This window comes from Vulpes lagopus, chromosome 1 (genome assembly GCF_018345385.1).
Source record: "Vulpes lagopus strain Blue_001 chromosome 1, ASM1834538v1, whole genome shotgun sequence".
In the NCBI taxonomy this organism is placed as follows: Eukaryota; Metazoa; Chordata; class Mammalia; order Carnivora; family Canidae; genus Vulpes; species Vulpes lagopus.
This window is the reverse complement of record NC_054824.1, coordinates 169,516,284-169,532,168: the sequence shown is the minus strand read 5'-3', so window position 1 is coordinate 169,532,168 and position 15,885 is coordinate 169,516,284. Positions and strand designations below refer to the sequence as shown.

Sequence of the window (15,885 nt, the reverse complement as noted above, 5' to 3'; positions counted from 1 at the left end):
AATTTCACCCGCAAGAAATGGTCCAGGGGTGGTGATGAAAGGCTTACACAGTATAATTCATCTGCGGGGAAACTCTCCCTGCCCTCCCTGGTCCTCCCACAGCGCGTTAGCACTCACACCCTTCACCTGGAATATCTGCGTGTATGTCTATGAGTTAGTTTAGGTAAATTCCCTTAGGAACATTTGTTGTATGTAACTGTGTGTGCAGCACTAGGCTGGGCACTTCACGTACACAATCTCATTTCATTTTCCTCAAATCCTATGAGGCAGGTACTATTATTACACCCATTTTAGAGATGGGAAAAACTGAAGGTCAAGATAGATTTTTGTCATGAGCTGTGTTGGAATGGACCTGGAAGCTGGAATCTGATCCTGAAGGTCTTCTCTCCCTCTTCAGAGAAATACATGTATGTACACGAAAAAATTTCATATGCAGACGTCTTGCCACCTAATACTGCCTATTTTTTCAAATGTCAGAATGTGTTAGGTAACATGGTATAGATTTTTAAAAACACAACCAAGATGTACTATGTGAAGTGATGTTAAACTTACTCTGATAACATTTTGCAATATATACACATCTCAAATCATTGCATTCTACACCTTAAACTAATATCACGTTACAGGCAGCCCTGGTGGCCCAGCGGTTTAGCGCCGCCTTCGGCCCAGGATCAAGTCCCACGTCGGGCTCCCTGCATGGAGCCTGTTTCTTCCTCTGCCTTGTGTCTCTGCCTCTCTCTCTCTCTCTCTCTCTCTCTCTCATGAATAAATAAATAAAATCTTAAAAAAAATAATACCATGTTACATATCAATTATATCTCAATAAAACTGGAAAAAAAATCTGATTCCCAGAGAGTTGAGTGGTTTGCATGGGGTCTCACAGCAGGTTAGTAAAGAAAGCACGAGATCTGGAATTGCTGCCTTGAGAATCCAACTTGCACAGGGCTATGGAATTGGGAGCTAGCAAAACTCAGGCTATCCAGTGAACGAATTAATGAAAGAGCAAGAGCCAATGTACAGACCAAAGGTGAGTAACTTAGGAATTAGCTGATTTAAGACCATCAACATCAGATCTGACAACAAAAGATGTACATTGAGCTTCCAAGTGGTATAAGTTTAACTTCCTGTTTCTTTCTCTTCCCCAGTCAATTGCTCAAAGGATCCTACTGACCTTTTGCCATTAATGCCTCTCCTCCTGACCTCTTTCTTCTTGTTGAGGGAATTCTAGGGTGGTATTTACTACCTCTTCAAAAGGAATCAAAGGAAAACAAAACACACATAATCTCAAAAGGGTGAAGGCTTTTTTTAAATCCTTCCCTCCCCCACTTACTGCCACACACAGACACTCCAAGTACTCCCTGGAGAAGGTATTCCATGACTCAGATTGCTTTCTTCCAAGGGGCTTTACAGAAGCAAGATACAAAAGTGAGTACAAAAATGCAGTCCGGGATAAAGCTTGGGATAGGTGGGAACTTTCTTCCATAGTGATGTGAATGGATCGTCCTCTGGGGAGCTCCTCGAGATGGGATGCTCGGATTGGGGAGGGAGGTAGTAGGGGAGGCGTGGAAAAAGCAAAGGCTGGAACCAGGTGCCCCCTCCCCATCCTTCCCAAGGCAGCTGTGTGTGGTGCTGCAGTAACCCTGCTACTCACATCCGCCTCGTTCCAGAGCCCCGGGATGCAGAAGGATTCCAGCAGGTCACTGCCACACAGCAGCAAGATCCGCAGCTCTGAGGAGGGGGAGCAAAGATTGCACAGGGGTAAGTGGAGACCTGGAAAACATGCAACTCCCAGCCCTTCTCCTGTTAATACAGAAGTCACCAACCCTTGGGGTTCCAGCACCCAGCTCTTCCAAGCTCCCCTGCACTGTGGTGCGTGCAGTAAAGAAGCCTTTGCCCACCACGCCCCCGGCTCATTTACAGACCACTCTTGCCCTTTGCGAGAGGAGCTATCATTCAGGGAGGGTCTTGGCTTGCCTGGTACGGAGGGGTTTCTGGGGGCCCGGGTCCTTCAGTGCTAAACCAGGATGGTTGGTCATCCCAAGAGAGACCGAGCCAGCTATGTGACTTGTCTTAGATCTAAGGGGCTCTCTCTTTTGCTCCCCATCAAACTTAATTGTCAACAGAGTTTGGCTTCCGTGCTGCTGTGCATTATCCAGGCTTCATCACAAATGCTGACACGATGGGGATTGGGGGAACACCGAGTGTACCCATGCGGTACTGAGTTAATCAGATGTCCTCCCTTTCCAGGGCCACCGCCCTCAGCAAACAGCTTGAGAAGCAAGGCTGAGCCCACCCGCCTCCTTCCCAGGCGGGCTTCCTGTTTGTCACTTATTTTCCTTCCCTCCTGAAGCCTGCTCTGAATTGTCCCAGCATGGCCCATCACGACAGGCAGCAAATTCACTGACTTATTAAAACTGAGCAGTGGGGAGAAAAGGATCCCAGGATTCTCAGAACCACGTGGGGGAAGACCTCTGCCTGGGTGTGACTCAGTGTGCAGCGTGTGGTTCCCAGGCACCCTGGGCCCTCTGGCAAGAGGCCGTGGCTGTGGGCATCTTGTCTGAAAGTGTGAGACAGCCCTGCTCGGAGCCTTCCAGAAACCACTGCCACCCTGCACCGACGTGGAGACATGGCTGTTAGGCCTGCCTGCCTGAGACCACACAGCTCCTCGGGAACCTCACAAGGACTTTCAGACAGTGACCTGGTCCCTGCCTGCGGGAGTCTCCAGGTGGCACAGAGAAGGAAGGCTGCTGGGCTGACGACAGTGCCAACATCTCGTTGTTCCATTCAGGGCAGCCCTTCCTCAGGGAGCCCCATGGAGCCCTGGGGTCTTAGCTACAAAATATGCCTGTAGCCTCCCCTTCCCTCCACATCATCCCGTAGCCCAATCTGCTTATGTGTGGGGACCTTAACTTATCTTTACATCCCCAGGGCCTGGCAGAGTGACCCGCACATGGTAGGTGCTTGGGACTTACTGAATAAGTGAACAGCAGACAAGTGACCACAGAGGCCATGGAGGCAAGCTGTCCAGGAGCCTCCTGGGTGGACCTCATGGCCTTTGTTTTTGGAGTGGGAAGGGGCGGGCACGGGGAAGAGGTGTCTCCCTCCTTCCATGCTATGCCACAGGCCTTCTGGCCCAACTCCCCATCTGTGGAGATGAACCAGCCTTCATATGGCTGAAAGGAGCCAGACTGGGCCATACCTGGGATCCTACTGTTCCCCATCCCCTGCTTGGAACCACCCAGAGCTCTGGAGCTCTTTTTCTGTAGAAAGAGAAAGAAGCCGAGGCTCTGGAGTTCTGACTGCCTAAGATTTCAGTTGGGTGGCCTTGTCCAGAGGATGTGGCGGCCCTTGGCTTTCTCTGTGTCAGTGGGTCTCATGGGTGGGGGGGGGGGGCAGAATGATCTGGACCTGACAATGCCTGGAGACATTTTTCAGTTGTCAAGACCAGGGAGAGAGGTGGGCTCCCGGGATCTGGTACTCGGAGGGCAGAAATGCTGTTGAACATCCTACAAGGCACATGGCTCCCCCCACATCACAGAACTATTTATTTCCAGATGTCTATGGTCCACAGTTGAGAAAGCTTTGCTCTACAGCCATGAAAATAAATCTCTTTTCTATTCCCAAGCCAGAAACTCATTTGAGTACATGGCTGGGTTTTTTTTTTTTTTTTAAAGCCAAAGCACAGAAAGCTAAAAAGTGAGGTCTCCACCTTTTCTTGCAGGACCAGAACAGATGCATTGGTCACAGACCCCAGGCCCCATAGCAGAGCTTGGGATGCCACGCGTGGCCGCTGGAGGGCAGCAGCGGTTCCTCCTGGTTTATCGCAGGAGCCCAACGCAGGCCTTTCCAGCCCGCAAAGCCTTGAGTCTGGAGCAGTCAGGGGCTTAAGGACATGGAAACCGAGCCTTAGAGGCTAACTGAGCTGGGAGGAAATGGCTTTTTCTTTCTCGTGAGCCAGAGGGCCTTCCGGCACAGCAGTCTGGAAGCAGGGCAGCTCCCTTCGGCCTCCCTCCCCATTGTTCACCCCTATGTAGGGATCTGGAGCCAGGAGGCCGAATCGGTGGGGCCCCAACCACACTCCCCTCCCAGGAATCCCGGGTCTGTGAAGCCCAGACCCCAGGGCCCTTTGCAGCTCCCCTTGCCCTCCAAGGCCACCTGTACCACACTAGGCCCCCAGGCCACGAATCTGTCCTAACATCTGGAGCCTCCCAGCTTTCCTTTCTTGGAAAGAAGAGCAAGATGGGGTAAGGCTAGCCCTGCCCGGTGCAAGGCGGCAGTAAGATAAGGGACCCTGAGGGTGCCGGCCTGAAGCACACTGTGCAAGCGCTCATCTGCGCGCCTCTCTGCAGGCCGGGGAGCTCCAGGCAGCTGCGGCCAACACACTGGCCCTGGGGGCCGGGAAGGGAAACAGGGTCACGCTGAAGCTTGCCACAGCACATGCTTTCTGGGACAAGGAACAAGAGGAATAGACACTGAACAGAGTTAAAGGTCTGACGATGGCTCTGAGCCTGGCTGGTCAAGAAGACTTCCCGGGGAAGGCCGCTCGGGGGCCAGGTGTGGACGGGCAGGGAGTGAGAGTGTAAGTAAGGCTTTGCTCTCTTCCTTGCCCTTGGGGCGTTTGGGCAGAACACCTCAGGACTGAGGAGTTTTGAGTACTCAGCATCTTTGTTGTTAATGCAATGTATTTCATATAATTTAATGCTTTGCATTGGCGGCATGTAACGACCAGTTTGCATGCTTCCTGAAAAATCTTTAGAAATGGTTCTAACAAAACAGTAGGAGCCAACTCAGGTACGCCACAACCCCTCCGATCAGAGGACATGACCCGGAGAAGCCCCTTGAGTGACGTCACATCTGCGGGGCCTCCTGGGAGAGAACCCGATGCTCCGAGGACCACAGCAGGAACACCTGACCTCCAGCCCCCGATGGAGGCAGACCAGGAAGGCACTGGCCTGGCGTATCTCTGCAGCTGGGATTCCAGATCGAGCGTGTCTGCTGGACACCAGGCTGCCCCTCACGCTAGAGTTCCAAGCATTCCAGTTGTCACCGACCTTTCCTGTCACCTGGTCCCGCGCCCACTCCTGCTCCATTCTGGCAGCTGTCTGTTCTTTCCCAGCCTCACACCCTTGTATCTCTCACCCGCCCTGGAACCTTGGGAAGAACTCAGTTTTCTGGTTTGCTTCCCAGGGTCTGGCAGGACTCAGCTCATTTCCACGGGTGAGCCAGCTCCTTCCCATCTGACCGCCCGGTGGAGGCCCCGTCCACCCGCTCTGGCCTCGGGCCCACACACCCTCACACAGACGGGGGGCACCTTGGCCTCTGCCCCAGGCTGCGGGGAGGCCTTGGAGGCAGCTTTCGGCCTCCTCTCCCCTCCTTGCCCTCCAAGCCCAGAAGTCAGGAAGAAGAAAAAGAAGACAGGGGAGCTCCTGTGCCTCACGCAGTGTCATAGGCAAAAGAAAGGCCCCTCTGGCTGCCACTGAGGCCTAACTTCCACGTGTTTTGGATGAGGGAGAGGAGGCTCTGCAGGGAAAATTGCCAAGCATCCCATCCTACCTCCTGGGGACTGGCCAGATGGGAGATAACTAAGATTCTCATCTAGTTTGGAGCAATCATTCTGAGAGCAGACACAACTCAGGGTCTCCAGACCTCTCCCCTGCCCCACTTGGCCTCTCCCCCACCCCATAGAGGCAGGAAGCTCCAAGTGTCCCCCTTTTCCAGCCACACTTACCGATTTCTTCATACCGCATCACTGTGCCCAGATTGGCGTTCTCATCTAGGGAGGAAAGAGGTCACGGAGAAGCATCAGGGAACTGACTTACTGCTCCCCAACACTCAGTCTGCCAGGGGCCTCCAGAGGAGTGTGTGGGATGGGGTTGAGTGTGGGGAAAGTGGGGGTCATTGCTTCCCTACACAGCGGGCATCCGTGCACGGTGAACGGGGAGCAGTCCAGCCCAAAATGGAGAGGGAGCATCATCTCCTTGTGCTCTTGGGCAGGAATTCAGATTTCTGGGGCTTTAAGAGTCGGACAGCTTCACTGGGAAGCCAGTGACGAAAGCACACACACACTCACGCTGAGCACCTTCTGTTTCTTTCTGTATTTTAGGGAGGCAGTCCACAAAAGCAATGTCCTCTAAGCTTAGGGAAGCAGCTTTTAGAGTCACAAGGAGGTGGCCCTCTCTCCTTAGGGGTTGCCTGGTTCAAGGAACAGGCCAAACTGAACATGTTGAGATTTTTCCCACGGCAGATGCAGCATGAGCCCGTGGGAGACGAGAAAGGTGGAGCCTTTGACACGCGGTGCTCTTAAGTGTGCAACACCCACATGGGGGTCCCCGGCGTCCACAAAACCACAGAGGTGCCACCTGGGTCCCTCATCTCCTCTCCTACTCGGTCACCCATCTTAGTTCCTTTTCAAGATGCCTGAAATTGGAAATCTCAGAAACGGCAGAAGTCAGCCCCAAAGAGTCTGAGGAATGAGGTCTAGACCTTCAGCTCTTCCACAGAGTTGAATCGGGGGACCCTGAAAGAGCCCCCAGAGACTCGGATGCTCTCATCCATGCTGAGTCCTTGAAGGAACAGCCAGAAGCAGGGAATTAAGGGCAGAGCATGTGGGTTAGTAGCCTATCAGCAGGGGCACAGACACTGCCAGAGCTGGAAGGCCCCGAGGGAGGATTCCGGGCCCCTGAAAACTCTTAAGCATGTGGCCTCATTCTGTGTGTAGGGGTGGAGGGGGATGGGAAATGAGCACATCACCGCAGAGGCCCCTAAGCAGCCCCAGGGCAGGCTGGTCACACCCTCTGGCCTCCTGTAACTGCTTGGCCCTGCAGGCCAGGGGGGACGTTTCTGTTTACTTCTCTTTTCTCTTCATCATGGCTCTATAAATGGTCATCCCACAGCAGGTGCTGGGAGGTGTTTGCTGAATGAATATAGGGAGGGACAAAGAAGACACAGGACCCGGAAAGAGGGTCCTTGCTCCCTTACCCACAAAGGTGAAGCGCTCCACCGGCGGGCGGACACAGCAGATCCGGCTTAAACTTTCTCCCACCTTCCCCAAGATCTTGGCTATGGGAGAGAGCAAGACAGACAGGGACAGAGGGAGAGAACCACTCACAACTTACAGCCCGGCATTTGGGACACTTAAACAACAGGGTTGCACTGGAGGGGGCAAGGGTTGGGTAGTGGGAGGCAGGAGGGTAGAGAGAAAGAACAGAAATATGACAGCAAACATTCCTTCTCGTTCACAGTCCAAGTCGCAAGCATTTTGAGCCATAGACTGGAATCTATTTTCTGCTCATGTTTAATATACTATTAAAACATGGAAAATACGGAAGAGGGAAATAAATAAAGAAGAAAATAAAAAGCACCCATAACCCCATCCCTGGAGATAACCACCACTAACATACTGGTATATTATTTATTTTCCTCCATTAAAAAAAATGCATTATGCAGATATGTTTGCATACTATAAGTTGGCTCATATTCTGAATTTAAAAGACATATGGGCTATTTGGTTTTTTTTTTCATTTTTTAATATGAGCCTTAGCCTTCATTCCTTCCCATGAAGATGGACTTTATAATAATGAGACATCCTACTCAACCAGCTGAGAGGGATCCGGTTTTTGATGACCTCTCGGGGCCCTAATCCAGAAAATTTTTCTGAGCCCCCACATGTAGCTGTGTAAGAACGAATAAATTCTGCCTTTTTGTGAACTACCCTGTTTAGAACAGACTAATATAACAGCTTATGGTCTCTAGACGTGAAAAGTAATACCAGGATCTGTCCCTTGCAATTAGTTGGTAAAAAAAAAAACTATTGGAAAAAATGTGGACCTTGGTATTAAATAGTACTGAATATGAACTCTGACTTTTCTACTTTTGAGCTGTGTGACCTTAGGCTAATCACTTGCCCTCTCTGAATTTGTTTTCCCTTGGTAAATGGGAACACAGTATCTATGTCACAGAATTGCTGCGTTAAATGAGAATCTGTGTAAAGCACTGAGCATTGTATGGCCATACAGTACTAGGCGTTGGGTAAATGTTGGAGCCTTGCTCTTTGCCACTGAAGAGGTGGCTAAGAGTGTGTGATTCTGAATGCAGACACCTGGGTTTGAAAGCCTAGTCCTGCTACCTCATCACTGTGTGACCTTGGGCGAGATCCTCAACCCCTTTGAGAGAGGCAGAGAAAAATGCTGCCTTCTGTATTTTTAATTCCCAGCTAAGACAATTATATTTATATTTAAATGCAGAAAAAAATGCACGCCCATCAACCCTGTCTCTCTCTGTTTCTCTCTCTCTCTCTCTCTCATTGTGACTGTTTCTCCCTGAGGCTCTATTTTCAGGACCAGAGCATCCACATCACCTCGTTAAAAATGCAAATTCTCCTCTCCCTCCCAGACCTACTGGGAGAAGGTCACACATTCTGGAGAAAGACCTAGCAATTTGGATTTTATCAAGTCCTCCAGTTGATTCTGAAGTTTGAGAACCACGGCTTCACATCACTGTTCCCCTACCTGCAGTGGGCTTGGTGGACACGTTGCTGTTCTGGTAAATGGGCTGGGGGGTCTCATTCTGGGGCTGTCCGATCACAGGCGTCATGGAGGGTGTGTTGACATTGGAGAGGATGCAGCCAGTCACCCGCTGGGAAAAGGGAGAGGTACAAGGTTGGTGTCATTAGCCAAGTGACTTATGAGAAGCATTCCTAGTTATCTTCAAATGTTCATCTGCTCATCTATCTTGGGGAGGCCACTTGGAGGTGGTGGCTGGGGTGGCTTCTGGACCCAGCTGTACCACGTGGCTGCACTAGACTGGCAGGAGGCAAGGCAGCTAGCTCAGGGCTGGAAAAGCATGGGGTCTACTGCTGCACAGACCCTGGTTCAAGTTTGAGCTCTGCCCCCTTCCGGCTGCGTGACCTTGGATTGGGAACGTCTCGTCTCTTGAACCTCAAGAGTTGAAGCTCAAGAGTTGAACACGGACAGGCCACGTGGCTGCCTTACGGGGCTGTGGTGGGATGGCACATGTGAGCATCTGCAAAGCATTTGCCTGTAGAGTATTTGGCACCTGGCAGCCGATGTTGTAACCCTCTGTGTAACGTGCATACCTGCCCTCCCTGCCTGCTTCACGGGGCTCGAATGAGGTCATGTCTGCAAAAGGGCTGCGTAAGCTTGGGAAAGGTCATACAAACACCAGGCACTATCGCCACCTGCCGCCTCTCCAGGCCAGAGATGCCAATGACGGGGCCAAGGCAGAGAGCAGTGCCAGGCCAAGCAGGATGTGTTTGTGTGGCAGGAAGGGGGGGCCTCTGGGCACTCGTGCGCCAGCTTGCCAGTGCGCATACACATCCCAGACCCAAACGGAAATTCTATGCCTATTATCCATTGTGCTGTGTTATCTGGCCTGCTGCTTCCCTCTGGTGCGGCAGAAAGCAGAGAGCTGATAAGGCTGCATTCTTCACAGCTGACCCAGAAGCAACCCCCCTTCCCTGCTGTGGTTGTGAGGGCCCGCTACAGGGAAACAAAGGACGGATTTTCAGTCAGGTTAGCTTTCCAAGGGCTGTTGCTTATGCAAGGTCCCTTCCCTGAAAGCCGGTAATCCCACCTCCGTGCACCACTCTCTCTGGATTCCTGAGTCCTGCTGCCAGAGAACCCCAAGCCCCAGGGCTGCCATGACCCCCTGAAGGCACCTCCCCTGCAGAGGCAGAGAGCAGCGCTGAATCTTCCTGAGCCCTGGGGAAGGGCAGGCATTTGTTCTGTGGGGTGACCTGTCACTTCTGCAATGCTCCTGTTGGCAGGAGGTCACAGCAGCATCCAGCCACATCTGGGAGCCAGCTGAGGCCGCTACTAAAGGCTCTTCTTAGCCTGCTTTGTGGGATTCTCTGCCCAGTGGTGGCTGGTGGAGTGGAAGAGGCAGCCTGCCTTCTTTTTTATAATTATTTCACCTCCAGAAAAGAAAATGCCATGTTCTCATTTAGTAGCTGTCCTGGTAGCTGAGGACTTCTTGCTCTCGCTGCTTGCATGGCTGGTCCCACTGGACTTGTTCTAGGTAGAGAAGAAAAGGAGCATGCCCCACTCTGCCCTCGTCAGCCCTCCACAGGCTCTCACGTTCTCAGAGGCCTTTCTGAGCACAGCTGTGGGTCACCGACCAAGGAAGGCCTGTGTCACTCTCCTACAGGTCTATCCTCCACGCCAGGAACACCGGCCTGATGGTAGAACAGGACAGATGGGGAGTCAGCAGCCTCCACTCTCAGGCAGGGGCCCTTGGGACCCACTCACATTCTCTACTGGCCTCTGCCCATCATGTGACAGCTGAGCTGCTTGGCCCAGACTCTTGCCTCTGGGCAGGAGTAACGGAGGGAGGGTTGGGGAAGGCCAGGCATGCAAAGGGTCAAACAGCAGTCAGGCCTCATGGCTGGTACAGCCAGGACTCGGGCATGTCTGCAAGGTCCCTGATTCCTCCTTTCCACCATGGAGTCTGAGGCTCCTGAGTGATAAGAAGGTGCAGAGGCCCCGGCTGAGCCCCAGCTGACATGTAGTGTGAGAAATAAACTGAGGGGAAGTTACTAAGATTTGAAGGCTGTTTGTTACCACGGCGTATCTTAGCCTATCCTGACTAAGACAGTAAGATGGGATGCCTTTTGTCACTGCTGTTGTTGAGACCAGCCCAGGGAGCAAGTCAGGGCCACCCTATGTCGGAGTCCTTCCAAGGGGACCAGAGAGGGCTCAGGATATGTGTGAGAGACTCTGAAAACGGAAGGAAGGGAGATGTGTTTTCTCTGATTCCAAGGGGGACCAACCCAATCGATCAAGCGGCACCCAGCTAGAGCTCTCCCTCTTCCTCTTCCTCTTCTTCTTCCTCTTCCTCTTGACTCCCTGGCTGGTCAGAAACCCTAAGCTCCAACTCTATTAAAATAAAGCACAGCTGCCCAGCTGGTGGAGCGTGAGGTGACCGGGGTTGCTGACCGCTCCCCCTGGGGAGGATTCAGACACCCACTGACAGAAAACACAGATGGGTAGAGACGCTCCCCGTGTTAGAACAATGCCATCTGGTCTGCTGTTTGGGGCTGAGGAGGGCACCGTGACAGGGTGAGCGGAGGTGAGCGGAATCCATTGCACCTTGTCTTGGTCGGTCAGGCTTCTTGCTGTGGATGGCACTGCTCTTCATCCTATCGCCGTGGAAATCGATGGGCTGGTGTTGATCTGGGAAGGGTGCTTTCTGCACACTCTGATCACTTGTTATAATCTGGCAACCAGCTCTTCAGTCGCTACAACTGGGCGCAAGCCACTGGCTCCCATCTGTGTTCACCAAACAATGGCTGTGTCCTCAGATAGGTTGGCTCACCTCTTTGGGCTTCCTTTCATCCACTAATAGAACGAGGACCAGAACACTGTCTGCCTTAGAACTCATGTGAGGAGGAAAGATCATGAACAAAGGTACGATGACTGGCAGGGGTGAGGTGCCTCGGCCACAGCCCCTGGGGCTGGAGTAAGGGGACTGGCAGGTGCTAAGCAGATGGGGCAGGAGCATCTTGGTGGCTTGTACCTCATCCCACAGCTCCTCTGTTCTGCCTTCCTTGGCCAGGTCTCCTTCCCTACTCACTTTTTGAAGTCTCTCCTTAATCCCACCCTGGATTTGCTGTCAGAAGATGAAAACCACCCCAAGTCATACGAAGCAGGGGGAGCGAGATGGGGAGCAACCCCTGGAACTATTTGGGTTCCTCACTGACTGCCCTCCTTCCTGCTGCTCGAGGCCTGCTCTCCCACACAGCTGGCTGAGAAGCAGGAAACTGAACCAGGTCAGTAGGCCAGCAGCACCCATCCCCGGCCTGCCCGGCTGCTGGGGGCCACCCACCCTTCCCCGCCGTGGCCCAGCTCACCTTCATGAGGTCCCGATGGTGTTCCAACACACTGCAGGTGGTTTGCCAGGTGTCCTGATAGCACTCCCAGGGGTCCACCCTAAGGTAACCAGAAAGAGGTTTCCCTTGGATTCTGTTCTCACACTCTTTCTTTAGTAATTCCAGAGAACATAGCTCAGGGAACTTAGCCAAGCTGCTCACACCGAGATCCCAAATCAGATCAAACCTGGGCCTGAAACACCTCCCTACACCTCAGTTTCCCCGTCTGTAAAACGAGGACAGTATGGAGCTTTGGGAAAGTTATATGGTCTTTTGGTGCTCACCTTCCCCACCTGTTATTTTACAGACTATATAACTCTCTTGTGGGGTTCTGAGAAGGGCTCCATGAGGTTTAGAAAGTGCTTAGTACAGAGTCTGGCTCTTGTGCTTCCCCACAAGATGAAAGTTCTGCTCTGGGCCCTGTGGGATTGTGATAAGGATGAAAAGCCAGGCCTTCCTCAAGTGGTGGCTACAGATATTTGAATTGGGGGATCTGCCCCTGTGTGCCTCCCTGTACAGTGGGGGGTGGGGGAGGAGGCTTGTGGGCACATAGGGGAGGTGTGCCCCCCAGACTGAAAGGCAGAGCCACACACACTGGTCGACCCCTCCTGTCCACCAGTGATGGGGGAACAGAGGACTAGCTGAGGACAAAGCACAAGCCCGGGGCAGCACACTGACGAGTCCTTGAAACAGGCAGAGGGACTTTCCTCTAGGGACTCAACTGCCTTGATGTTAATACTTTGCTAAGGGCAGAAGGCAATCTTAGCCCGACCCCCAGGGCCCTGTAAGTCTACTTTAATCTCTAAACCCTCAAGGTACGAGTTGGCAATCATCCTCCAAGCACACGGCCCACCAATATACACCTGAAGGATCTCATGACTCAGGTTTTATTAGACGGTAATAAATGACCTTTTCCCAACAACAGCCAGCCCCCTCCAGGTCCTGGAAACCTTGCTTCCAAAACTCCTTCAAACCCCTCCCAACTCCCAGGTATATAATCAGCCACCCCTCACAGGCCCGGGCAGCAGCTCTTCCTGCCCACGGGTCCTGTCCCTGGGCTTCAATAAAACCACCATTTTGCACCAAAGACATCTCAAGAATTTTTCTTGGTCACGGACTCCGGACCTCACCCCACCAAACCTCACCTATATTCCAAAACTTCATCACCAGGATGTGAAATGAGCAGGGACCTAGCCCAGGCTGATGCAGAGCTTGAGCTTAATTGCCAACTTAATGAGCTGCTAAATTGGGATATTTCTCCAACATTTTCTCAGCAGTTGAGCATTCCCTGCCCACCTCCCACGGGGCACACACACCTAAGCTTCCCAGTGGCGAGAGCTCACTGGAAACCCTGGAGAGGCAGCTTGTGCATCAGGCTCCCCGCATCCCTGCCCACCACCCGCCCGCCTGAAACCAGCAGACGAGGCTAGACAGGCTCCCCCAGCCCCAGGGCCCCGGCCCCTGCCTCTGGAGCTACCTGGGCCTCCCCAGAGATCTCAGTTCTTGGAACTCTGACTCTCCCCAAGTGCCTGGAGCAGTGCAGGGGGTGGTGGGGGGGAGTGAGCTGGGTAAATATTCGTTGAATGAATGAAGCAATTCTTCCAGAATTCTCTAGTCACATCCAAGCAGGAACAACCTCCTGCCGGTATTTTTCCCCATGGGACCCTGTTTTCCCCAGGAGATCCTGAGCCACAATGTTACTAGGCCTGGTTTCTCTCCCGGCCGCCACCACAGAGGTGCTGTGCTCCCTCAAAGCCCTTGAGCTCTCTGGGTCTGTTTCTCAGCAGAGAAGAGGCAGCTGTCGCCACCTGTATGAGGCAGCCTCTCAAGGGCAAGTGTTTCTCACACAAATCAGGGCTCACCACAGGCGAGGATCGCTATTTAGTTATTATGGTCGCTTCCCTTCCCTGCTCTCCCTCCCTCCCACCCCATCTCTTCTCCCTCCTTGTGAGGTCGGCTTCTCTTCACTCCCCTCCTTTCAGGGAAGCCTCTAGGTGCTGCTTATTCTTCCGTGGGGGGAAATTACAGTACAAATGGTGTGCCATTATTTTTTTAAAGCTCCGTTTTCTCATGCAAATTATAACTGTAGGAACTTTGGGGAGCACAATTAGCGTAATTAGTGGAAGCTTGCTTTAATTACACTGCAAGCCTGCGCATCACCGAGGCGTCTGCATCTTGGTGAGGACTGTGCCCGGGTCCAGGGAAAGGCCGGAGCCCTGGCTGGCAGCCCCTCGCTCCCCCGTCAGCGTGGAGCCCCAGGGAGCCTGAGTTCAGTAACGGGAAATGAGGAAGGCCAGGGAACATTCTCGAAAAGGTAGTGAGAGTCCATGGGAAGTAACTGAGGAGGAAAGTGGAGAGGCATTTCCGATTTCCTGGCCAGGCCTCACCCCTAATCCAGTGATGCTTCAGGAATACTCCTGGATCCCAAAGTCCCAGAGCAGAAGGAACCCTGAAGCTTCCCTCTTAAGTCTGCGGGGCCCTACGGCTTGTTATGAAACAAAGCTGTGGATAGGCTGGGCCACCTGGAAGGCTGCATAATTTTTGCCAGGACGAACACCTCTTCCGGCCTCCCCACCCCTGTGGGATCCAGACGGATAAGGGGACTCCTCCTCTTTCTTTCTTCCCTTCCCTTCCCTTCCCTTCCCTTCCCTTCCCTTCCTATCCCTTCCCTTCCTTCCAGTCTCTTTCTTCCCTTCCTTCCCTTCCCTTTCTTCCCTTCCTTCCCTTCCCTTCCCTTCCCTTCCCTTCCCTTCCCTTCCCTTCCCTTCCCTTCCCTTCCCTTCCCTTCCCTTCCCTTCCCTTCCTTCCCTTCCCTTCCCTTCCCTTCCCTTCCCTTCCCTTCCCTTCCCTTCCCTCCCCTCCCCTCCCCTCCCTTCCCCTTCCCTTCCTTTCCTTTCCTTTCCTTTCCTTCCCTTCCTTTCCTTTCCCTTCCCTTCCTGCTTCCCTTCTTCTCTTCCCTTCCCTTCCCTTCTTTCTCTCTTTCTCTCTCTCTTTCTTGGATTTCATTTATTTACTCTTGAGAAACCCAGAGGCAGAGACACAGGCAGAGGGAGAAGCAGGCTCCATGCAGGGAGCCCGATGCAGGACTGGATCCCAGGACCCCAGGATCACACCCTGGGCCTAAGGCAGATGCTCAACCGCTGAGCCACCCAGGTGCCCCACTCCTCTTTCTCCATTCACCCCCAGTGAGTCCCAGGCCACCCACTCTGGCAGTCGCCAGGCCAGCCCTACCTGATCCAATCGGAATTCTGGACGGCCAGCTGACACATGATGAGGCGGTGCCGGCTGGACACAAGGCCCTGGGGGACAACAGAGCAGTCACTGGGGGGCTCTCTCGGCTCCCCACGGCCTCCCGAGACCCCCTCCCAAGCTGGCCCATTATTCAGGGGTGGCCGTTTGTCAGTGGTGGCAGGGACCAAGGGTGTGGCCTCCCGCCTGTCCATCTGCCACGCAGACATGGTGACACGCCGAGTGGCGAGCGGGAAGGAACGCAGGCCACGGGATGGGCCACGCCTGACAGGGTCAGGAGGCGAGCCTCTGGATGAAGCTGCCAACGCGTGCCCAGCACGGGGACAGGGACGACACCTAACCCCGCAATGGTGCCTTGCCCCGAGGCTCCGGCTGGCCGTGACCTCCCCGGTGCCCACCGACAGGTATGGGGGTGGAAGGGGGGATGGACACGCTGGAGGGCTCCTAGACCTTCCTGGACATGTGGCAGGGACAGAGCAGCAAGGAAGGGACTTTTAAATCAGATCAGAAAAGGCAAAGGTCTTTTCCTCCTAAACTCCAGAAAAGACTTGGCCAGGCCGCAACCGGCCGCCAGTGGCCCTCAGCGGGGCGGCCACCCCGCTTCTACTGAGCGCTGACCGGGCGTGGGCACGGGCCTGGGCACTGTTCCTCCCAGCTGATGCCCAGCGCCACTGGCTCAGGTGTGCCTGAGCACGACGCCTGCTATGGGGCATTGCGTGTTCCCAGGAGGTGTAGCCGAGATGGCAGGGGGG

General features: G+C 53.5%; 1 protein-coding gene across 5 annotated transcripts in view; it reads right to left on the bottom strand.

Annotated features, from left to right (window-relative positions):
- Window positions 1-15,885, bottom strand: part of NMNAT2 (nicotinamide nucleotide adenylyltransferase 2) — a 191,981-nt gene that overhangs the window by 19,003 nt on the left and 157,093 nt on the right. For all 5 annotated transcript variants that reach the window (XM_041755625.1, XM_041755656.1, XM_041755646.1 and 2 more), the window contains 6 exons: window positions 15,116-15,183; window positions 11,867-11,945; window positions 8,508-8,634; window positions 6,979-7,059; window positions 5,729-5,773; window positions 1,652-1,728 (listed from right to left, as the gene is read on the bottom strand). In XM_041755625.1, coding sequence (XP_041611559.1) covers window positions 1,652-1,728; window positions 5,729-5,773; window positions 6,979-7,059; window positions 8,508-8,634; window positions 11,867-11,945; window positions 15,116-15,183 — 477 coding nt within the window. The remainder of the gene's footprint in view (window positions 1-1,651; window positions 1,729-5,728; window positions 5,774-6,978; window positions 7,060-8,507; window positions 8,635-11,866; window positions 11,946-15,115; window positions 15,184-15,885) is intronic.